Raw genomic sequence first — 26,119 nt, forward strand, 5'->3', positions numbered from 1 at the left:
CGAGTCCTAGCATATTTCTTTACTTGCATGTTAGTTTAACTCATTTTTTAAACTACTGATAAGAATTTCAAAGGATGAATGAATCATTTATTGGGATATCTGCTTTATGAGGCAGGAGCTAAAGTGTTTTTTAAAAAAATGAGTTGGAGGGCATGTCGGCACTTTGTGAAATGATGAATGGCATGCAAAGACAAAAGTCTTCCTCTTCTGACACAAGAACATGGAGTTTTGCAATGAAATTGTTTAGTAGTTTCAGAACAGAGAAAAGGAAATGCTTTTCTCAGCAACATGTAAGTGGTGTTGCATGTGATAGGCTAATGGTCATTAGTTCTAGGTACTCACGACATGCTGCTTCCTATGTGGAAATATCCTCTCTTAGAGTGGTCAGCTGCAAAGAAAGACAAGTCTTCTGTGCATTTGCTGATTGTTTCTCTCTATTTTATGATTCCTTCGCAGCACCTCTGATACTACTATTAGAAAAATAGTGACATCTAGTGTCATTTCATAGGATTTAAGTATATACAAGTAGAATCTTTCTGAAGCTGAGGTCCTGTACAAAAATACAATCTATTTAAATAATAGTATAGTACACAGCATTCCATTGTATAAGTAACAGATGGTTTTTATATCATCCTTTTCTGTGTTCAAAGCATGTCACATACCGATTTTTTAATATAGATATCCCTATATTTTCTGTTTAACTATCAAGATATACGTATAAACAATGTACTATAGGTGATGAGTTGATGCCAATAGAAAACAACTTGCTTATGACCTATTACATAAGTTTACAATGTAGACGAAACCTTTTTAAAGCTATGATACATTCACAGCAGCAATTGGTCTGCAAATCCAAAGCTAGCGATATTCAATCCTAGAGAAAGAAATCTCATATTCATGAAAATATAATTAACAATTCCCATGTATGTTGGAGTTGTGTGTCATGTTTCGAAGATGCAAATAGTTTCAACCACAGAACGCTAGGAGGTACAATTTCATGCTTTGCATAAATATGTTGTGAATTCCTCATTAAACTAGAATGATTTTGCCCGCATGTCGCATTATTTTTCATAATTATTCTTCAGCCAAGTTTACTGTTCTTTGAGGTGCCACAAGTGCCCTTGTTTTTAACTGGCACATAGCCTAAATATTGGTCACTTAAGACTCTGGTCTTATAGCTTTGCCTGTTAGGGTGACAATCAGCTGATTGACAAAGACCAATCCTATTTGGGGGGTGAAGGAGAAGGGTTTGTTTTCTATAGCATTAAGATGTCTTGTTTGAGCAGGTTCTTGCTCTATGACATCATCATCAAGGTGGAACCTCTCATAGAACAGTTACAATCCAGGTGGTGGTGGTGGAGAACCTGGCTTGGTGGGTGGGTGTAGGGTGGGGAGGTGAGGCACTTTCATCACCACCACAGAGCCACTTCCACAAAACTCTTGTGACCTTCCCCTTGCTCAAAAATGGAAGTCCTGAAATCTGCCCCCTGTTCATTCTTATTGTCCTAGCTGTCACTCCAAGCTAGCCTGTTCATTTCATCCTGGGCTATCAGAAATCAACAGGAAGATTGCAGGTCCTTGCAGCTTCTTAGCAAGTGAGTAGTGTTAGAGAAGGAGTTACAAATGGAGAGAGGGTGTTAAATCCAGACTTTGAATAGGTACTATTTGACAAGTACTGTAGTTTATACCCAGAGCATAAATGGACCCTCTTTCCCAGAAGCCTTCAGCAAGCATGGCCACTAGCCATGCTGCCTGGATGATTCTGGGAGGTGTAGTCTTTCACATAGTAATTTTTAAAAGCCTTGCTTAAGTCCTATTGGTTTCAGGGAGTTTACTCCAAGCATGCCTAATTCTGAATCCAGTGCATGGTGCTCTTAAGCATATTTCAAATTTATATTCACCTCCCCTTGGATGGGTGTGGATCTAGAGGAAGGGTGATGCTAATCAAAGCTAATATTCATTGCTTTTCCCTTTCCAGCAGAGACCTCGATGCAACATTGACTTTTTTTTTTTACCTTGGATTTTTAGGGCTTGGCTAACATCTCAGTGAATGTGGAAAGGATAAAACTCCTCTATCATTCCTGAAAAATGGAGATTCCTACGATCACTATTGGCAGGTACTAGACACGGTGTCAGGAAAACCTTGACAATTGCTGAATAGCAACGTACCTCTGTTCTAACCAAGATTAGCAAATTGCAAGCCAGAAAGCCAGATTGTAACTTATAATAGTCCTGTAAAACCGATGGCTCACCAAGTTCAGTGCAGCTTGTTAACTGGGTATTATGGCTACAAACTGATAATCTGCCTAATTGTTTAGGGCAATCAGGAAAAAAAAACAGAAGGTTTCCTTATGTGGCTAGTGGGCTGTGTTCACATTGATGGATTACAACTGCCACTTCTGTAGAAGAAGAAAAATCTTTTTTGGAGTGCTTTGTCACAGCCTGCAGAGATATCCTCATGATCACTTTGCAAATCTTCTCCCTCTGGAAATATAGCCGCAATAGGAAGTTGATTTTGTCTTTTCCCAAATCAACGATAGGCAATGTGTACTATCTCTCCAAAGAGAGCCCTTTATTCCCCCTCCCCGTGTTTTTTTAAAAATAATAAAACAATTGATTTGGAAAAATTCTATTGGTCCCTCTAATGTGTGGATATCAATTTTGCTATGTTTTGAAGACCTATCAACTGCCTCCTCCCATCCAAGAGTTTGGTCACTAAAGATTATAAAGGAAGATTTTCAGCTTTAAAGTGCTATGTTTGAAGAGTAAGGGAGTATAGGAGTGATATGGCCCTCTAAGTTCCACGGATGGTCCTGGGTATCCTCAGAACATCTGGAGGTTGTGCATCCCCATCCTAAATGACTGGGCTGTGATCTCATGAAAAGGAGGCTTTCTGATTTCCTAGATAGGCCAATTCTATGTGTCACCAAGCCCCTTGGAACGTCAATGCAGGGTCATTACTTGGATGGAACAAGTTTAGAGGATGTACCCCTTGCCCAGCCACCCACGCCAAAAACTTCCTTAGCACAAACTTGAGAGGTTAATCCACTGGCTTGGTGTACCACCAAAAGACAGCAGTAGGCCTGGCTGCACGAGCAGGGAGGTTAAGAGAATGTACACTGTCTTAGAACATACATTCAGAAACTGCCTTGCCATCATCATTGTCATCATTGTCATAATAATCCAAAATGACTTTGTTTTCCCCTAGAAACAGAGATGTGAGGGTAAATCAATTTAAATCAGTGTTAAAGGAGAGCTCCTGCTCAGAATAGGTCACTTAGAACCACTTATGATGGGACCCTCATAAAATGGGTTATAGACAACTGTGGGCAACTGAAGCAGATCTTAAAGGAGCCCTGGTAGCCTAGAGTATAGTTTACTACTGAAGGAAACCTCTCTGTGTAAGGATCAGTATGAGTCCCGGCTCAATCAGACTGTAGGGCCCACGAGAGGGACACAGTGTTGTGAGTGGGGTCAAAATGGCAGTTTTTTAAATCATGCACACTGGAATAGTGGAGCCAGGGCTCACAGAATCTGAGGCCTAGGACCTTCTTAGTAGGAGAAGCCATGTCAACATTCACCACACCCTCTGGATTCCCTGATTCCTCTCACTTTAATTATTGTCCCCACAATAGCTGGGAGAGAAGTGAGTTTTCCCAGTAGCAGTGTATTGTTGCAAGATTGTTGTTACTACTGTGGGCTGCCTTGAGTCCTCTTATCAGGAGTAAGACAGCGAATAAATAAATAAATAAATAAATAAATAAATAAATAAATAAATAAATAAATAAATAAATAAATAAATAAATGAATGAATGAATGAATGAATGAATGAATAAACAGACAGAGAGAGAGAGAGAGAGAGAGAGAGAGAGAGAGAGAGAGAGGCATAGCTATAGTACAAAGGGTAATTTGGTCTTAAGGGGCAATTTAGAGCCATTAGCCTTACAGAGAATCTGCTCCTCATTTGTGGAAACAAACTACTTCTGCCTGCCTGCATTTTTAAATTCTCCTTATGGAATAAGGCTATAGGGGCTGTCATGATGAGCACCTGCACTTCCAGATTTACCAGTACACCACTGATCGTGCAGTACCTTTCAGGTGAATATCACCTAAAAAGGACTACAAATAAAATTGTCATGTCAGCAGAGTTATTAGATTGGCCTTGATAATGCCTCTGTTACTGGGAAGAAGAAAAGCTATCTCTGAGATAAAAAACAACAACATTCATGCTTCAGCCAAGTTAGGTTGTGAACAGCAGAGAAGCAAAACTTCTCTCTCAGCTCCTTTTCACACCTAAAATGGTTTCTGTGGAGGAGATGTGACTCTATCATGTTTTGTTTTGATTTTCCACTTTTCTCCTAGTGCAGACTCCAGGGCAGCTCACAGTAAAAGCCTATTTGATAAAAGCCATATACAGTACCAGACAAGTGAAATATAATACAGAACATATTTACAGTTTGGCCATATTTTTGATACTTGCATTAAAAATGTCAGATATTGTGAATTTTACATTAATATTGACAAATACCTTTAAAAAACTGAAAATCAAAATCTGTCATTATTTCATGAAAGGTTTAAGGCCAACCTTATCTCTGTTTTCATAACTGGGATTGTGCTATAAAATATGGATACCCAGTGTGGTATACTGAGTAGAGTGACAGACCATGACAATGACACCTGGATTTGAATTCCCACTCAGCTATGGAAACTCACCAAGGGTGAGAAGTAAAAATAAGGTAAAGGTTCCCCTTGATATTTATTCCAGTTATGTCCAACTCTAGGGGGCGTGGCTCATCCCTGTTTCCAAGCTATAGAGACAGTATTTGTCTAAAGAGAGTTTCCGTGGTCACGTGGCCAGCGCGACTAGACACAGAACACTGTTACCTTCCCACTGTAGTGGTACCTATTTATCTACTCACATTTTTACATGCTTTCGAACTGCTAAGTTGGCAGGAGCTGGGACAAGCGAAGGGAGCTCACTCTGTCGTGTGGATTCAATCTTACGACTGCTGGTCTTCTCACCTTGCAGCACAGAGGCTTCTGCAGTTTAACCTGTGGTGCCACCACATCCCTATAAATGGAACTAGTAAAACCATTCCTTAAATAGCCTATCCAGAAAGCCCTCTTAGGGTCCTTGTACATCAGTTCCAACAAGATGACACATAACACACACTATAACATACTAACTTATTGTTGTTGGTTTCTTAAAGTCAAAATAAAAGATGACTAGAACATCCTCTTATACTGTATATGATAACAATTTAAACAAGTGGGAACAACCCATTCATGTGTTTACTTACCCCAAATCCTGGGATTATGTTATGTGAGAACATTAAGTATGTATCTACACTACAGAGTTATAGTAGTTTGATCCCAATTTACGTAATTGTTATGGTTGCATCCTGTGGGATCATTGATTCTATAATTTGGTGAAGTAGTTACAATTCTTTGTAGTAGTTCAAGTGAATGGCCTAGAACTTACTAACTGAGAATCAGGGCTACAAATCTTAGGATACTATAGTATGGAATCACAACAGCTAAAGTGAAATCAAACTACTACAACTGGGTAGTACAAATCCTTTCCACAAATTTCTTATTAGAGCTCTACAGAACATTCATAAAGTTACTAGGAGATGTGACAGTTAAACAGGATTGAAATGGCTTAAATATGCAGTGTACAGATGCCCAACCCATTCATGTATTTGGCAAAGAGATTTGTGTTAGGAACAATGATGATGATGATGATGATGATGATGATGATGATGATGATGATGATGATGATGATGATGATGATGATGATGATTTCCAAGTAACTGAGGAAGTGGAGTTTGATCCACAAACGCTCATACTGAAATAAAAATTATTCTTCAAAGTTCTACAGCATGATGATGATGATAATAAAGAATTCCTCATCCTCCGCTTAGATTTTTGAGAGTGGCTATGATCCAATGCTGTCACAATCCTGTGTTTTATTCATATCTGTGACTGGGTTTGTCTTTTTCCTTTCCTTAAAGCAAAGCTGAAATTGTACAGGTAGAGGACAGCAAACCTGAAAAACCAAATGGGGAGAATATTGAAGAGAGCAGCAAACCCAAAGAGCTAAATGAAAATGCCCAGGACAGCAGCAACTCCCAAGAGCTAAATGAGCTGGCTGAAGTCAACAGATCCCCACTTCAAGATGCGCCGGCCGAAGAAGAAAAGCCGCAAGGCCCAAATAAGCAGGCAGAAGATAGCAAATCTGAAGGCCCAGAGGGACATGTTGAAGAGGCCAAACCTGAAGAGTTCGGTGAGTCAGCTGGAGAGACCAGCGAAATTCTAGAGTTAGATGAAGTGCCTGAAGACCTCAGACTCCATGACCCTGGTCAGCAAGCTGGAGAAAGCACACTACAAGGTTTAAATGAACAACCCGAGGACAGTAAACCCCAAGATTTAAAAGACTGGGCTGAAGAACAGATGAAGATGCTAGAAGAACAACACCCTGATGAGGAGTCGGTCCTGTCTTCTGTTCCTGATTCTGAGTATGTCAGTATGGCAGAGTGGCAGAATGAACGACTTAGCTCTTCTTCCCCTGAATCCAGGATAGATGAGTAAGTGGCCTTCTGACCTTGCAATATGAAGCCTATGTTGCATTCCTGAGCTGTCTCTTTATTTACTGCTTGGCACAATTATTCTCCTCTCTCTTCAGTTATTATGTGCTCTGAAGTCTGCCCTGCTGCAATATTATTGGTTACTGACAGTGTCATCAAAGCAACCAACATGAATTTGACACAACTCCAGGAGGCAGTGGAAGACAGGAGGGCCTGGCGTGCTCTGGTCCATGGGGTCACGAAGAGTCGGACAAGACTAAACGACTAAACAACAACAACGACTATTTCTACCATAAAGTTTACCATAGAATGTTGCTTTATCATACAGTTGATTGTCATGTCTATGGCTTGGATGTTAGGATAAAATACCTAAAAGAAATTCACTGCAGGGAAGTTTTTTCATCCCTCTTCTTCCTTATGTGGCTACCTGCAAACCCTGGAAAATCACTAGAGAGGATCTGCAATATCTCCACGTTGATAGCAGTGGTAGCTGATGACTCCAGTTTCTGAGGTATTGTGTATTCATTTCAGGTTTTAATCTGTTCTTCACAGGAACTGTCCTCCCAAAAATGTTCAGCATCTTGAATAACTCCCCTAAAGTGTGGGCTAGAATCCAGAATGGATTCACATCACAGCAGAACCTGGAGTCACTAGCGGTGACTGACTGGTAATATGGAATGCTACCAAGAAAAACAAGAGAATCAGCATCGTCTGACTCCCCTGCTCAGCTCCCAGTGTTGGTTGTCAAACAGGATGAGCAGCACAGATGCTGGGTTCCTCTCAAGGAATAATAAGTTCTGCAGTGGAGAAAAATCCCCCTCCCATTAAGATCTTTTCCCCATTGCAACCTTCTTCCATAAGGATACAAATGAACTTATATGCCAGCTATAATACAGTGGTGCCTCGCTAAACGAGCGCACCGTTTAACGATCAATCCGCATAGCAACACGTTTTTTGCGATCGCTAATGCGATTGCATTGCGATGTTTTAGGTGGCTAAACATTGCATTGCGATGATTGGTAAGCGTTTTGCTTACCGATTATCGCATTGCGATGCTTTTTAAACAGCTGATTGGCAGTTCCAAAATGGACGCCGCATTAACAAAATGGCCACCCGCAGCGTTTTCACACCCTGCCCTCGCTTACCGGGCAGCGAAAATGGCAGCTGGATGGAGGATTCCCCGCATAGCAGTGAGTTTTCCCCCAATGAACGGAGTTTAATGCATTCCTATGGGTTCCACCCCCCCCCCCGCATAGCGACGAATCCGGATAGCGACATTAATCCTGGAATGGATTAACGTCGCTATGCGGGGCACCACTGTATTCCCTTCACCCACAACAAACATGAGAAACTGTGTTGGAGGTGGATTGGGATATTACCTGAGATGTTTCTACCTATTCATGTTTGTGCTTGAGCTTGTTTCCCCCTCCTAGCCACAGCAGTGTTCTGGAGGCACAGACAGAAGATAGTAAACCACAAGACCTAAAGGAGAAGACTGAAGAACAAGTGGACACCTCTCAGAACAAGAGTGAGAAGGAACCTTCTCTATACAGTGACACAACATCATGGAAGAAACCCACTAAAAAACAGAAGGATGAAGCCAGTAATACCGAACAGAGGAATAACCTTTACACCAGGTATGCACATATTGTGACCGAAGATTCTCTGTGGTACATGCAGAAGGCCAAGGGGACCTCTTTCTGTTCTTCTGAGGTCAGGGATGGGCCAACTGGGTCTTTCAGCCACTTATGAACCTCAGGGGCATTTTGTCAGCCCAAAGTGTCCCTAAGAGTCATACTGTACAGATAAGGAAACACACAGACACAGACACAGACACACACACAGACACACACACACACACACAAAAGACCCCTATGGTTTTCTTCCTCTAGGAGCAATGATTTCCACTTTGTGGGCCTTGAGCATCAATCCCTTCACACACTCCAAGAAATTAAAAATACAAACTACTTGCTTACTTTGTATTTTTTTAAAAGAAACTACCAAATGACAATTTTCATTTCCATGAGGACTGTGGAAGATTTGGGAGCACAAAGAAGATGCCCACCCCATCTTAGTACATTATGTGAAATTTCCATGGAATTTTTTTCCAAGTGACCTTTGTGAGGAAGACGTTTATTTCTTTATTTCCTTCAGAAACCCACCACCTTTGACCGATCCATTATCCCCCTTCCCAATGAGCAAGTGAGGGTAGTTTTTTGTTTTGTGTTTTGTTTTTGTCAGTGGTAGGGTGTCTGTCTTGTGGTTGGTTGGTGCTTCTGAATGAAGACCACTGAGAACGGCAAACCCCATGCATGTACAGGTCACTATTGAAGAAATTTAGTCGCCTGGGCCAAATTTGGCCCTCCTAGGTTGCCTGAGATGTCCATGGCCTCTTTTCCACGATACTGCCATTTTGTGGCTTCCTGGTTTTTATATCATCTATATCCATCTCCCTCCATTTTAAAAAGTGGAAAGCTCTCTTCTATGGTTTATTTAGCTAACAGTAAGAACTTTACACAAAAATGTCCTGGAAGGTTTGATCCCACCCTTTTTCCTTTGGTCCCGTTTCACCCACTGGAATACGGACCCTGAGAACTTATCTGAAACTAAATTTAGCCCTCAGGCCAAAAGAGCTTCCCCAACTTCGTTACATGCTGTTAGAGACTCCCTCTTTTACCTGGCATTTAAAGGGCACCTGTGGTGAATATCAGGCTTTCACTTTTAAGTGTATATGGTTTGCTCAGCCCCACACCATGCACATGGCATAGGAAGAGGAATATCTGTCAGTTTGGGTTCTTCTAAGTTTGAGATTGCTCGGGTCTTATATCTGGTTTGCCCAACATTTTGAGAATTTTTCTAAACTTATGTTTAATTTGTCCTGCATATTCAGCATTTTTTTTAAAAAAATAACATGTGCAGTTATTTGTGCTTGTGCATGCATTCTCTCTAAAATGTCTTTTTTTTGTACAAAATTGGCCTCATTTCTGCAAGGAGTTTCCCTAATATTATACATTTTAACATTATTTTCACTTCTATACACATTTAATATGTATTTTTGTGTGCATACTTGATGGGAAAATGCCATTGCAAAATTATAGAAAAGCAAATTTTGAGGGAAAATAGAGCAATGTGAACTGAATAACTGACTAAATTTCTCTCCCAACATACAAGCAGACTCTTGTGTTGGCTATCTTTTGACAGACTGGGCAAATTACCAGAACATAGAAGACTATTTTGTTTTAGATCTCCCAGAATTTTCCAGTCACCAAGACCATTGGGATTCTGGGGACTGTAATCCAAGAATGTTATTTTCTTAAAATGTGCAAATTCCACAGTATGATGTACTCTTAGCTCAAGGAACTTAAGTTGAATTGGCATAGAAAATGTGAGCAATGTAAGAAGGCAGATTAGAGCTGGATCAAAATTTGAGGGACTGGAGTAAAGTGTCATCTAGAGCCCTGGTTCTCAACCTTGGATTACTCAGGTGTTTTTGGACTGCAACTCCCAGAAGCCTTCACCACCAACTGTGCTGGCTGGGGTTTCTGGGAGTTGCAATTCAAAAACATCCGAGTAACAAAGGTTGGGAACCTAGGACTAGAGCAGTGCTTCTTAACCTTGGGTTACTCAAGTGTTTTTGAACTATAACTCCCAGAAGCCTTCAGCACCAGCTGTGCTGGCTGGGGTTTCTGGCAGTTGCAGTTCAAAAACACCTGAGTAACCCAAGGTTAAGAATCACTGATCTAGAGCAGTGGTTCCCAACCTTGGGTGACCCAGGGGGTGCTCTTGGACTGCAACTCCCAGAAACCTGGGCCGGCATAGCTGGTAGTGAAGGCTTCTGGGGCTTGCAGTTCAAGAACACCTGGGTTACCCAAGGTTGGGAACCATTACTCTAGTGCATTCCCTTCCTGTTATTAGGCCCTACTAGTGGATTTAACTACCTGTGGTGGCAGGTCTCCACACGAACATGAGCTGCACTGTCCAGCTACCACATTGACTTGGAGGGTATGGCAGAAAGTCAAAAGGATGGTCAGATCCAGCAACCTAGTATGAAGACCACAGGAGATCCATAGCAGTACTCAATACAGGGCTCTTCTGAGGTAGACAGGGATGGGCAACTTTTGAAGCTGGCCAGGAATCAATGTGGCTTTCCACAAGACCATAATGGGCTGCATCCTCTCCAAACCTTGACATTTGAACATACTCCTCTCCACTAATAATTTCTGGGCTACAATCTGAACTCTCTCCTGGGCCTTTTTTTCTTTTTTTCTTTTCTATCCTGAAAAGCTCTAGAAAAATAATATTTAGAGGCAAGTAACATACCCAGAGCACAGGCTTCACAGGGGACAGTTTGCACATGGCCTATAGGCTAAACTTTGTCCACCTTGTGACAAGAGCTGCGAGGCAGCTGCTCTGAAATGACATATATAATTCTGCTGATCCAGCAGGACTACCAATTCCTGTGACGAACTTGCTACTTCCAGTCTTTGTTGCTATCAAGTTCCCAAGTGCCAAGCATCTAGACCAGTGATGGCGAACCTATGGCACGCACGGCACAGCTGGCACGTGAAGCCCTTTCTTCTGGCACTCGACAAACCTTTTGAAGTGGCTGCAGCTGGGATTCCCCCTTTCTCTTCCTGCTCTGGGTCCTTTAACTTCCTGTCCATCCCCATGATTCCCCCTTTAACTTCCTGTCCGTCCCCATGATTCCCCCTGAAACTGTCACTTCTTGTTCCGGTTCTGGTCTTCCAGGCGGCACGGCAGCCACTGGTTTCTTCCCCACCCCCTCATTTTGGGCACTCAAGCCACTGATCTAGACAAATGAAGTAGAAAAGAAGCCTTCTATAATAGACTGCCCTTTTCAATTTCCCACAGGCCAGTGAATATACGGAACCGAGCACCTGGAAGGCCACCACTTCAGGGATTTCTTTCTCAACAATTCAAACCCAAAACTGCCGATAAGGCAATTCAGGTGAGAGAGCTATAGTTTACGCAAATAGCCACTGGATTAATGCTAGACTATACCTGATATAATAGCATTTTCACAGTTCAGGAAATCTAGCCAAAGGGGTCAGTGCAGTTAATAAAAGTGCCAAACTGAGTGACACTGAGTTGTTAACAAGGACCACTGTATGCCAGTATCTAAAAATAAAGATTGATTGATTGATTGATTGATTGATTGATTGATTGATTGATTGATTGATTGATTGATTGATTGATTGATTGATTGATTGATTGATTGATTGAGCATTACCAACGACATGGTGGTGTTTAGCCTGATGAAGTGGATTTTTCCCCATGGAAGCTTGCAGTTCGTTTGATATCTATATTTTTAGTGGTCCAATAAAAAGTATCACCAGCTCTTTATATTTGAATGATTTTTCAGTGTAATTCTTGATCTGGCAATTGTCCTTTATGTTGGATTACACAGTGTAATAAGCTGCTCATGCGGCGCTTGCCACTACCTGGAACACAACCACCTCAGAGAACTATCATCCCCAGGGTATCACCTCCTGCTGCCTGTGAGAACAAAGCTACTCAGGTGAGAGCCATAACACCTGGATATAAGAGATTTCTCCCTAGGGGTCATACCAGCTGGTTTCTCCCTTAATTTGTCTTCATTCCAATCCCCTCTGTACATTGTCCTCAGCAGTGGTTTTCCGGAATGGATAAACAAGACCATATGACTGATACTGCTCTCTCCTAACTAAGGATTCCGCCCCCCCCGTCATCTTCTCCAAGATGCTTGATGGTATTCTCTTGGGATTCCTGAGAGTTGCTTTGTTTCTAAAAACACTGGACTATCTTGGGGCAGTATTAATGTTGTTAGTCACATCTCCAATTGGTTTCTTTCTTCTCTGTTTTTAAAAACCAAAAAGGAGGGCAAGGTATGAAGAGGAATCTCTTTCAGCCTGAATGTTGACTTCAGGGTCAAAGAAGTTCACAGGGGCCACATTCTGTGGGAGCATGGGGGCCAAAAGCAGAGGAGTGAGACAAAAAACAAACCCAGCTTATTTTCGCTTAAAGGTCTTACTTCCATTATGTAATGCCAGTTTCAGACTTTTAAAAGGGGAGAAACTCTGTAAAAGACCCGAGAGACCATGAAATGATGGTATCCAGTGGAAAGTGTCAGGGAGATCTGGGAAACTCCAGACTGTCATATTTGACATCCAAAGAGATGCAGAGTCATCGCCAAGCTGTGAGCTTCTCTATGGCTGTACCATCATCATTTTTCATGGCGAAGAGTGTACTTGCATGATACATAATAGTTGTCCTACATAGGGTCCATAGTCTACATTTCTCGGTTAAGATCTTTCATCACTGGGGACATTGTTTAATTGTAGCTTTGTAATGTGGGTAGTTTTACAATTAGAATATTCCACCCCTTTGGAAAGAGGATGACAACTGTGGTCCTCCTGATTTGGTTGGATTACAACTCCCAGCATTATTCACCATTGGGGGTACTAGTTAGCATCGACTGGGACTGCAGTGTAACAGGATCTGGAGAGCTACAAGTTGCCCTGTTGCAGATCACTGGCCTGTTGTTGTTGTTGTTGTTTTCCTCATCCAGATAGCTGCTAGAAAGAGAGACATTTCAGCTGCCATTTGCTATGATTCCACATGTGTGTGTGTATATACAGTGGGGTCTCTACTTAAGAACGTCTCTACTTAAGAACAATCCAACTTAAGAACAGCTCCATTTGCTAAATTTTGCTTCTACTTGAGAACAGAAATCCAAGATAAGAACAGGAAAAAAAACCTTTCCTGCTCTTTTTTTAACCTTAGGTCATCTTAGGTTAAAAAAAATTCTCCCCCTAGTGGTAGAGTACGTATTAACCAGCTTTGCATTAGTTCCTATGGGAACTAATGCTTTAATGTACGAACGCACCTCTACATAACAAAAAAACAGCCAGAACGGATTAATTGGTTTTCAATCCATTCCTATGGGAAATTTTGCTTCAACTTAAGAACGTTTCAACTTAAGAACACCATTCCAAAATGGATTAAGTTCTTAAGTAGAGGTTCCACTGTAGTTTCTATGGACGGAAAAGAGCAGATACGGATTAAATGGTTTTCAATGCATTCCTATGGGAAATGCAGATTCAACATAAGAACTTTTCAACTTGAGAACCACCTTCCAATACGGATTAAGTTCTTAAGTAGAGACCCCACTGTATGTGTCAGTGTCTGATACCATATCTTCAAGCATTGAATTATATATTTTTAACTGAGATCACTCATGACTAGATGCCAATGAAAGGTTCTCTTTTACTGCAATCCCATCATGCTTCTTCACTCAAGATTAACAGGTGTTATGGCTAAACATGTGCTGTGGTCACAACTCCACCATCCTCACCACCAGATTTCCCAGTCCTTTGAGAGGCTCCGTAAAAGGCCGCCTCCTTTAGTCCTAAAGAAAAAGAACGAGGACAAGGCGATTGTCCAGGTATCTCCAAGCAAGACCAGCCCACCCAACTTGTACAGCGAGAATGGACACGTGAGCAATGGCAATGGAAGCATGCGCCAGAGCGGCGGAGGCATACACAAAAGGAGCGGAATCTTGAACAAAGGGATTAGCAGTCATCCCCAAAAGCGAGTGGCAGCCAGGTAGAAATCCCCAGTGCAGTAAGACAAGCCTCTCTTTTCCCACATCCCTTCCCTTATCTAGCATTATTATCAATTTGACTCTCAGAAAATTAATATTCTCCCCTATTTGAGTCCCATTTGATTGGGAGATGCCACCAATTAGAGCAGCTCTTTCTCCCTCTGCTTAGATGACCAAACTGTCCGGGTTCAAGGCAAACATTATTTAGCACTTAAATATGGAGAGTGTTTTTGTGCTCCTGACATTATTTATTTATTTATTTATTTATTTATTTATTTATTTATTTATTTATTTATTTATTTGACTTGTATACCGCCCCATAGCGCTACAAGCACTCTCTGGGCGGTTTACAATTTAATTATACAGGCTACACATTGCCCCCCCCCCCCAGCAAGCTGGGTACTCATTTTACCGACCTCGGAAGGATGGAAGGCTGAGTCAACCTTGAGCCGGCTACCTGGGATTGAACCCCAGGTTGTGAGCACAGTTTTAGCTGCAGTACAGCGTTTTAACCACTGTGCCACGAGGCTCCTCCACTAGTAGAAGGGGCCCTCAGGGAAAAAAAAAGCTTTCTGGAAATGTCCCAAAGATACCAAAGTCTCAAAAGGATAAGCATTATGCCCATTAGGCTTCATTTGTTTAATTTGGTCTTTACTTCACATTAATTTCCCCTTCACTTCTCGATGGGTCTGAAGTAATTCTGTGAATTCTACACCAAATGAGATTTGTAGATAAGAAATAAATATGGGCTGAGCTTTGTGTTCCCCTCATTCTTGGTGCACCTGGAATTGCCCTTGGCAAAGGCTTTTCAATAAATTGGTTCTTAATTTTCATAGGAGGGTTCAGTCATTCAAGATAGATTCAATTAGTCCTTAGGTATTTTTGGCCTGGAGAAAGATGGCTATAGCAATGGTGCAAAGGCTCCCACATCACCTGTAATGAAACCTGCAATTTCTGATGAAGTAAAAAAAAAACCTCATTGCATGTTTATGCTTGCCTCTAGCGGTAGACGTTTAGGCATCTCTTGGAAGCCATATAATATCCGCTCCACTGCAAAAGGCTGAAGTTATAGATATTGCCCAGAGTGGTATAGAAACAGCCCTGGAATGACAGCATCCACGATGCGTCAGGTTTCATGTAAACGGGAAGGGAATGAGAATTCAGGTGGCTGCTTAGTGATCATCATCCTTGCTCTCTCTGCAGTACTGTTGCATGGGCTTCGTCCCCGACAGTGAAGAAGGGAAAGTGAGTATTCCAGACTCTTTCTTCTTGTTTTTCTTGATTCCTGTTTCCTTTTATCTTCATTTTTTTTTGTGTATCTTCTCATCTCTTCTGGATCTTCTGGACCTGCTCCCTTTTATCTTGTCAGCCTTTCTGTCACATGTTTTGCCTCTGTCTGTGTCTGTGGGGTGGAAGTGGGCATTATTTCTACCCCTCCAATTTGCCTGAGACTGAGGAGAGCATGGCTTTAGCTCTTGAAAATCAAAACGACTCTGACGTTTGTTAGTTCCTGTGTGGGGGCCAAACTATAACACTGCAGATAACCTGTCATTAGAGCTGAAGTCACATTAATGAGGCAGGCCTTTGGGGGCTGAGAAATCAGACTTGTAAACAAAACTGTGCTGAGCTCCCAAAGACCATTGGAAAAACAAAGCAAGATATTCTGGATTATATGGTATATACAGTATATATAAAAAAACTCCTGCTATGATGATCTTATGCTTTCTCCAATAAGGAATTTCACTTCTAATAGATTATTTTTAACATATATTTTGATTCTGAGAGGAACAGAGAAAGAACAAAGAAGAGAGGGTAAGAGGAAAGGAGATGAGATATTCAGCAATGTATATATGGTAGGGCAGTGATCCACAGTTGCTAAAGAGTAGGAGTAGCTGGTTCTGTGCATAACTGGCCAGCAAATAAAACCTAACACCATAGAGAAAATTGAAACCATTAAAATCCTGATATCTTCTGCTCTTTGATCTGATGCATTGCAGTTCTGTTTTGCCACAGATCAGCAGCTACATTGAGACTAAGCAAAATCATTATAGGAATAAGCTTTTGCTCTTGTTTTGGCAGGAGTAAGGGACCTAATGTTGTCTATAATATCTACTTCAATGTCTGTGATGGGTGGAAAGGTATTGATCGAGAACATCATATAGGAACTTCCTGGGAAGGTAATTCATGGAATATTGCTTTAATGGAAGGGATCCGTGAAACCAAGATTTGGGTGAGTGGGTGGGAACCATCCAGATACATGAATTTATCCTTAGGTTTACTTATTTTATTATTTATAACTTCAAAAAAATTGTAACATCACAGATTAATTTTAAAATAACTTATTGTTAGGTTTCATTATTTTGTTATTTACTGTATAAGTTCCAAAAAGACACCATAATAAAACAACAAAAATAAACCTACAAAGGCCACACATTTATGTAAAAAACCAGAAACAGAAATACATTCAATTGATCTGGTTCCATCCATGCTCAAATGTCAACAGTGGCTGTTAATGGATGTTTTTTTTATATATGAATGGATTAATGAGCAATGGTCATGCTAGCTGGAGGATTCTGGCATCTGCAGCCCAGAAACTAACTTTTGCAAACCTTAGATGAGGTTCTCACTAGGTGATAGATTGGGGTCAAGCTAGGTCATATAACTAGATCTCTTCAAGTGCTCTCCCTTGACAATTGTCCAGTCGTGTCTGACTCTAGGGGGCGGTGGTCATCCCTGTTTCCAAGTTGTAGAGCCGGTGTTTGTCCGTATACAGTTTCTGTGGTCATGTGGCCAGCACGACTAGACACGGAACACCATTTTCTTTTCATCGTGGTGGTACTTATTTATCTACTTGCATTTTTACACACTTTTGAACTGCTAGGTTGGCAGGAGCTGGGACAAGCGATGGGAGCTCACTCTGTTGCATGCATTTGAACTGCTGATCTTTTGACCTTGCAGTCCAGAGGCTTGTGGTTTAACCCGCAGCACCACCATGTCCCAAGTGCTAAAAGACATCTATTTGTCATAGTACGTTATTCTTATTCTCAGCCGCTCAGAGTGGTCTATTAGATCAGATGGGTGGGATACAAATTAAATAAATAAATAAAATAAATAAATTATTCATAGTACGTTATTCATAATCTTATATTCTAATCAGCATCGTTTTTTGATTGCGCAACAAAAAGTAAACATAGGCTTTATTTGTACATCCTGTTGCTGGTCTGTGTATCTTTGAGGAAATCATGTTGCAGGAGCAAAACATTGGGCCACTGGTAGTTAATATACACTTCCTAAAACATCTGGTTTAATCCTTATCTCTTTTCCTGTGATTCTTTTTTCAGGCAGCTTTGCGTTTTGTTTGTAAAAGCAAGCTCTAGCACTAGTTATTCTTATCTTTCCTTTCCAGAAGGTGTAGAGTGGGTGGGACTCTCCAGAGCCTGCATAGTTTTCAGCAGCCTTAAATCAGGAAAGATTCATGTCAGTAACCTCCATCCTATCCTTGACGTTCTGGGGGTCTTAGTGACCAGTGAGGAAATGTATCATGCTCTCAACTTCGTCAATGTGAATGGTATGTGATAAACCTGGGCATCAGCCCTGCATTTGCATTCCTTTTATTGCTTGTATTTTAGAAAAAGCTCAATATGCCCACAAATCTTGCTGAAGCCTGTGAGATATATGAAAAGTGTTACACATACTAATCTTAGCCAGCAGCTGCTTTTGCCAGGGTATTATTTAAGACAAAATGATGGGATGTGTGTGTCTAGAATCACTGGGAGATCCTGAAACCACACTGCATGCCTTGGTGGGCCCCTTATGTACAAAACACTTTCTTTTAACAGGTGGAATGGACATAGGTCTGAAAACAGATTCCTTGTTACCCGTTTATGCTTCCCTTGGTGAGACATCAACCTATGTTAGAGCAGCAGTTGGCCTATGAAAGACAGCAGCATACAGCCCTACAAATATGCACATGGCATTTACCAAGCAGCTGTAGAAAAGACAAGAAAGTCACATAAACATTTTAAATAAGATTGGAAAACGTGTGAGGATTGGAAGCAGGTGTTCAGTGGGTTATGATGTCACAGGCAGCTGCCAATGGCTCCACCCATTGGTACAAGCAGGTATCTCCCATTGAAACCGAAATTTACAAAATCAGAACATTTTGACTCAAAAGAGAAACCTGTGACTTTAAACATATGTTAGTGTGCAATTCTAACCCCTGATCCCGGAGCTGGTTAAAACTCATTGGAGGAGACCCAGCATCAATGGCAGAGCATTGTTTTGAAGGCCCCTGGAAAGTAAGGTGCCGAGGACAACTTCAAAAAGTTGGAGTTCTCAGGACTGCTTCACCATCAACTTGTGAGGTTCAAGGGCCAGGCTTATGATAATGTCAGGTTAATTCAAATATTTCCCCTCTCATTTATTTCAGTGGGAAGCAAAAATTATAAAAGATGGAGAACAGCCAGAGAAAAATCAGTTCAGCCACCTCCAATCGGGCCACTTGTGAAGTAGCAAGGGCTCTGGATGCTGTAATGGGTTTGCAGCCAATTTGCCCACCATCACTCCTATTACTATTTAGGATTCTCCTACTTGACAATATGTTGCCTGCACAGAAAACACTTGCTTTTGTTCCTATTCTATAAATACTTTCCATTCCAGTCTGAGAACAACACAGCAACCCACAAAACTTAAAACGAACTCAGAAATGCAAACTTTACCAAAAAGATGTATACATTTTCAATCTGGAACTGTTGAAGTTCAGTATATAGTTTTCTAAAATAGGCACCTTTTTATTACAGAGGGTGATTTAAACTATTGTATTATGATGTATATATCTGATTCAATTTACCATAATCATATAGCATATTTCTAGCATTTTTCATCAATGTATTTTACTGTGACTTAGTACACTTTAAAAATCATCTTATTATTCGTCCACATATTGATTGATTGATTGATTGATTGATTGATTGATTGATTGATTGATTGATTGATTGATTGATTGATTGATTGATTGATTGATTGATTGATTGTATTTTTACCCTGCCTATCTGGTCAGATGACCGCTGTTGCATTGTGTTACGGTATGATCTAGGTTTTTTTAAAAAATTAAGTTTCATAACTTACACAGTTTGAAAATTTCCAATATGCTACTTTCAGTTTCAGCATCCAAACCATAAAGGTAGAAGATTTGGAATTATATCCTCCTGATCTTCACATCAGCACAAACATATCAGGCAAAATTCAAACAAAAAACAAAAGAACAATTTTTTGCCTGTTATGCTTTGTAGAAAAGGAAAGAAAGTCACATAAACATTTTAAATAAGATTGGGAAACTATTGTGAGGGTTGGAAGGTGTTCAGTGAGTTATAATGTCACAGGCAGCTGCCAATGGTTCCACCCACTGGTACAAGTAGGTCTCTCCCAGTGAAACTGAAATTTACAAAATCTGAACATTTTGACTCAAAAGAGAAACCTGATATGGCTGTTTTTTTTTTTTTTTTTGCTGGATATGCTTGCACAGACTAACTTCCAAAATTACATCAACAGAAACACTCACATAGTGAAAGCTGAAAAGCATTTCCCTACTCCACCTGAGGAGAAGGAGACACACAAGATTGAAGTTCTTTGTTTGGAAATGCAGAGGTTTAGACTATGAAGGTACCTGAGAACAGATAATCTGAATAGTAATCTTTGGGACAGGTGAGGCACCAAACTGGTTCCACCTGTAATAGAAAAAATCTAATTTTCATCCTTCTCCATGACAAATCTTCCTTTTCTTCCTTTCTTACAGAATCTGGCAACCTGGATTTCACTGAATTCCTAGAAGTTGTGAACAAAACCTCACCCTTTGCTGAAACTGATGGTATGAGAAGAAAGCTTGGACGGGAAGAGGAAAAATTATTATTATTATTATTATTATTATTATTATTATTATTATTATTATTATTATTATTATTATTATTATTATTATTATTATTGTTGTTGTTGTTGTTGTTGTTGTTGTTGTTGTTGTTGTTGTTGTTGTTGTTGTGGTGGTGGTGGTGGTGGTGGTGGTGGTGGTGGTGGTGGTGGTGGTGGTGGTGGTGGTGGTGTTGTGTTGTGTTGTGTTGTGTTGTTGTTTTGTTGTGATTGATTTGATTTGATTTGATTTATATACTGCCCATCTGGGAGCCAGGGCCACTCTGGGCAGTTTACAGCACATAAACAACCAACAGAGTAACAAAATAATACATATACAAAATAATAATAATGCAATTCAGGCATAAATCAAAGATCATAAAGGGCAGCCTCCATGTCATTGCACTGCATGTGTTTTTCACTGCCCTCATCCTTATCAGCCACTACCTCACTCACTCTCATTCTCTCTCTTCCTGCATTTACTAAAATATATCTCAATTCCATTTTGTTTGTTTGTTGCCAAATATATTATGACTTATATTTTTTTTTCTGGGATTTCTGCTGATTTATTTCTAGCAAACACAGCTGCACTCAGCCAGAACTATATCCCTGGTTGTCTGGAAATTTTTCTTTGCTTCACTCCATGAAGAGGAAGATCTAGGTAAAAGAACATTGTTCAAGACAGTTTGTTCTGTCTATCCAAGTCCCATCCACTATAATATACAAGCTTTACCAAAAAAGACAGGTACATTTGAAATCTGATGACTTCTCTCAGTGGTTTAGTTATTCGGCTGTGGAGCTGCTAGAGGATGGGAGTCCGATTCTCCACTGTAACTCCTGAGAGAGGCTGAACTTGATGATACAGAGAGTCCCTTCCAGCTCTGCAGTTCTAACATTATAACTACAGGTATTGTCTTTTTTTTCTCGTCCTGTAATTGTGAGTACTGTAATTTTCTCTCTCCCCCCCTTCTCTTCTTTTCTCTTCCTGCAGCCCTTCAGAACACGCTTCGGGCTTTTAGGAAGATAAACAATGGCATGGTGAATGTGTATGATTTGTCATCCGTTCTGAGGGACCTGGAAGTTCATCTTAGCACTGAGGAAATACAGACAACACTGGGACACACACGGCTTAGTAGTGAGTATGTCTCAGCTTGCCAAAATATTGAGTTGTATGGCCCAGTACAGATGGGATATTGGATTGGAAGATTTAGCCAAACAACACTTGAAGAATGTCTGGTTACTATTTTGCTGTTTGTGACGGTACTGGACTGGAAAATCTGACCAACTTACCATAGATGTTGACCTCAGCAGAAGTGCCAATGTGATGCATTGTGTCCAGTTGTGATTCCTACTTAGCTTTCCAGTTTATCTTCAAATCATTCCATAGCTCTGGTTGTAGACCATGTTCCTTGCTTCACCGGTTTCTCAGTCCTTCTTCCTGCTTCACTCCTTCTTCTGAACATGTATTATTAAAAACAAATAAAGCTGACTGTGACAGACAGCCCTAGTGTCTTCCAATCACACTTTAGATTTGGGAAGCAGTAAATGTGAATGTTTTCTGAGACAGAGAAGGATGACTGGAGAAAGTTGGAATGTTAGGGGAGTGACTGAAAGATACGACAATGATCCCCCTAAAGCCTCATTGTTTGATCATTAGTAAGCGGCATTTTTAATAAACCTATTGTTTCTACAGCTTTTCAACAATCTTATTCACTGGATCATTTTGGCCTATGATCTGAAAGTTAAGAAAGTAGGCATGAATTCACGTTCCCCAAGGACAAAAAAATCCCACATCCTTGCAACCTATAAGAAAAGACCCCAGCCTGAAAGCACCATTTATTCTCATATGGAAATGCCTGAAGGCCAGGTTTTAGATACGGTAATACCTTCAGCCAGTGGATGTATTAATATAGGATGAAGTGCTCATCTTTGAGATGACCTCCTCCAGAAATCAGAAACACTGTTTTTTAATGTGATCGATCGATTGATCTATCTATCTATCGATCGATCTATCGATCTCTCTCTCTCTCTCTCTCTCTCTCTCTCTATCTGTCTGTCTGTCTGTCTGTCTGTCTGTCTGTCTGTCTGTCTGTCTATCTATCTATCCCACTATTCTGCATAGTTAAGAAAAAATGAAAACAAACACCTTCCCAACATAAACAAAACAAATAAATAATAAAGGCCAAACCACAAACTCCAGAGGCAATAGCAAACAAAATTCAGACTCATGGCTCAACATGAGTATCAAAGGGGGGAAGATGTTCTTGAAAACCTGTTTGAAGAATCTGGCTTTCACACACCTTTCCTGAAGGTCAAGAGGGAGGGAGCCAGGCATCTGTTCACCAGCAGCATCTTTGATAGTGTCAAAGCCATCACTTAGAAGGCCATTGTTCCTGGTGGTTATTTTCTGGGCCACCCTTGGGGTGGCCACCTGCAACTGCAAGCCCGAGTGGAAGTAGATGATCTTAAGGAGATACATTATTACTCTCAGAATCAGACCCTCAGACTCATAGTTGCCATTCTGGCTGGAGATTCTGGGAGCCGGAATCGAAATATTTAGGTTTTCTAATTTGTGACTAGCCACATGTAGTTTTCCAATGTATAGGCCAAACTAGCATTTGCTTTGGAACCAAGAGAAAGCTATTGAAGTTACTCAATTTCCTTTTTTTCCCCCCCTCTGTGCATAGAGAATAAAACAATAGACCTTTCAGAATTCATGTTAGCTGCAAGGAATCTGCAAAGAAGTCTTGAAAAAGAAGAAGAAGGTAAAGGTATCCAATAGATAGCTAACCAGTCTGGAATCGCCTGCCAGTCCCCTTCTCTGTCTCATTCTTGAAGATGCATAAGAAACAATGCTCAAGGTTGTGATTAGACATTGGGACAAATATAAAAACAAATCGCAATATTTAACAAATATTGCTGATTTGTCAGATATTGGTTGCTTTGTATTCTTGAGGCTTGCCCAAAGGGAATCCCACCCACCCCATTTACAAAGATGGAGGGTATCACTTTGGTCAGGCTTCCCCTGTCCTTCTATGCTCCTGTGGCGTAGACAGGGGAAGCCTGACTGAAGGAATCCCCCCCTGCTGTCTTTGTAAACAGTAGGGGGAGGAATCACTTTGGTCAGGCTTCTCCAGTCCATGCTGGGGGAGGGGGGGTGAATCCATTGAGTCAGAATTTCCTTGTCTTTCTATGCCCCTGACCAAAGTGATCCCTCTCTCCACTGACTTTGCAAAGACAGTGTGTGTGTTGGGGGGGGATTGCTTTGGTCAGGCTTGCCCAAAGGGAAGCCCTCTCCACTGATTTATCTCTGATAAATCTTGCAAACAAAGAATATGCTTATGTCCTGAAGACAATTGTGAAACAAAGCAAACTAAGCTGTCAATTATGGGAAATGAGAAAAGCTCCTGCTGTGACAATGACACACAACATCGGGCGCTTAAGGAGTTCCCTTTTCTAATTATGGTTATTTGTAATGCGTAATTTAGTGCAAAGACTGAAGTGGCAAGATCAGTTTCCCTACTCTTAAAATCAGCTTCAAAGGCACTTGGTGGGGTGATGGTGGTGAAAGAAATAACCTAATATCTGAAATGTGGCACTCTTCAGTCTGTCACCCAGTGGCATCTAGGCGTGACAAGAACTTTAACAGTTATAGGCATCTCTTCAAAAATCTTCTAATTTTAAGCAAGCTTAGCACAAAATCCCTGCACATCTGTCTGAAATAAGGCAGGCTTTATTTTTTTCAGAAGGAGACATTATGTCTACAAATTTTGGGGAAATGTGTTTTTAGGGTTTTTTCATAGCATTTACTGTATTGGTTTTCCCATTATATTTAATGAGGCAACATTTGAAACTTTGGGTTTTCTGAGTGCAGTGTGACAGGTGTGGTCTGAGTTGAATCCACGGATCTATACTACCAAAGCAGGATGGATTTAATATAATTGTATATAGCTGGGATCTTTATTTTGATTACCTAGGATTTCTTCATACTTCCAAAAGCTGTTCATGTTTCCAAAGCAGGCATTTGTATGTCTAATTTTGAGGAACTCTTGCTGTTCTGCAGAATATCTGGTCAGGGTGTCATTTACTTCTCCTGACAGTGCTCCAGGATGAATACACCACTATGGGAAAGAGACCTTTTCAGGATGTGACTGAGCTTGTCAGTGCAGAATCCAGATGGAGAAGAAAATACCAAAGCTACTTGGATGAGGAGATGGCGACCTCCACCTCCTTGTCTCCCTGGCTGGCACTGATGGATGTACATGATGATATCTGTCCTGCCCTTTCATGGAAACCTGTATGTGGGAAAGCTGACCTAAAAAACTCCAACACTGCCTCCACTATACTTAATGAAGAAGGAGAAGATAAAGAGAATACCATCCCGGGAGAGAAAAAGTCCGAGTCGGACATCACTGTCCAAAAAAGTCATAGTCTCACCAGCCCTCTACATAGTAAACAAGGGGAAGAGGAGGACCATGACATCACAGAAGTTTCAAAATCCCAGTCAGATGTTATTGACCACACAGATCCCAGCCCTTTACCCTCAATGCCTAGTGCAGAAGGGAAGCGTAAAAGCCATGACAGCGTAGAGGCACTAGAGTCTCAGTCGGATTTGAGACTCTCCAAGGAAAACCGTCCTCCTCCGGAGGACACCTCTATAGCCACATGAAATGGCTCACACAGGTGCTCTTCGCAATCTGATACAGGGGAAATTCTGTGTATCTCTTATTGCTCCATCCTCCTAGGCTGCCATCTTCCTTTCCAGAATGGTTATCAACTGAAAAATCTTTCTCAGGTAGGGAAAGAGGGATTCACATTTTCGTAAAAATGTGACCACAGTAGGGAGGGGAATAGGGCTGTTGTTGGTAGATTGTAAATGACTCATTGGCAGACTTCAATAAAATCCAACAGACCAGTGTGGTTGCAAGGTCCTTTCTGAACTTAGCCTGTTTGTTCAGTGGTGTTGTAACCTTTGTACAACATGTATTTTGAAACCAGTGGAAACATACACAAACACGACATTCACTTCACTAGAATTTTTAAAACTTGGATTTCATACTGCGCTGGCTTCTTGAATCAGTGAAAAGTTGGGAGGGGGGAACAAAGCCTTCTAGAACCTTCTGCCCAGATGACTCACGTAAGCCAGCCAGTTCACATGCCAACCCATTATTAAGCACTCCAATTATATGTAGGGTAGCCATTGTGGTGTAGTGAACAGATTGTTGGACTAAGACTTAGGAGACCTGGTTTAAATCCTCATTTGGCCATAGAAACTGATGGGGGGAGACAATCATGAAATGACTTCTTAAATATCTCATGTACTTTGAAAACCCTATGAGCATGGCCATAAGTCAGATGTGACTTGACAACACATAACACAAGCTTATCACATGAGTTTGGCTCCTGGGACTAGGACCAAACTGCTGAAGTATTATTTTAAAAAATCAGAATTTGAGGCTCTACATTGACCCAGGACAACTGTTTAGCTCTGAACTTTACAAAGAGAGATTGAGGCAACAAAGGAGCACATGGAAACCAAACAGTAGAATTTCACCAAATGTACGCACACCCAAACACACATTAGGGCTTTGCCCCTCATTCTCGATGCCTGGGGTACTGGTAAATGCACCAACATAGTTATAGCTGCATGTTTTTCATGGCCCTGGACTCAAGCTCTGAATTAGGGTGTGTGTGAATCATTTGAGATTGGGTCAATGCAGTACTGTTAGGTGAGAGGCTGGTCCATATTTTTGATGGTGAAGCTGATCAGAAGCCTGCCAAGCCCAAGCCAGGACCCTCACGATTGCCTTTCCTCAAGCCTAATTCATTCAAGGAAAAAAAAATACCTTCCATGCCACCTACCCAGTGTCACAGAGAGCACATGACTTGGGAAGCCAGGGAAACGAGGAGAAGCACTTGTTTTCAGGCCCGTGAGTAGGGCATTCTAGAATTTCCTGAGGCAGGATGATGGAGTTTCGGAAGAAAGGACTGGTTGGAGAGAGTCAAGATTCTTCAGGCCACCAGAAGA

The 26,119-nt window shown here is 41.1% G+C and overlaps 1 protein-coding gene across 1 annotated transcript; it reads left to right on the forward strand.

Annotated features, from left to right (window-relative positions):
- The first annotated feature begins 15,075 nt into the window (after positions 1-15,075).
- Positions 15,076-26,119, forward strand: LOC110081359 (uncharacterized). Its single transcript, XM_078377812.1, has 6 exons — positions 15,076-15,435; positions 17,597-17,758; positions 19,985-20,056; positions 21,083-21,226; positions 22,779-22,856; positions 24,192-26,119. Exons 2-6 carry the CDS (start codon positions 17,725-17,727, stop codon positions 24,758-24,760), a joined length of 897 nt encoding a protein of 298 aa, XP_078233938.1. The 5' UTR covers positions 15,076-15,435; positions 17,597-17,724; the 3' UTR covers positions 24,761-26,119.

This window comes from Pogona vitticeps, chromosome 6, assembly GCF_051106095.1.
Source record: "Pogona vitticeps strain Pit_001003342236 chromosome 6, PviZW2.1, whole genome shotgun sequence".
Taxonomy (NCBI): Eukaryota; Metazoa; Chordata; class Lepidosauria; order Squamata; family Agamidae; genus Pogona; species Pogona vitticeps.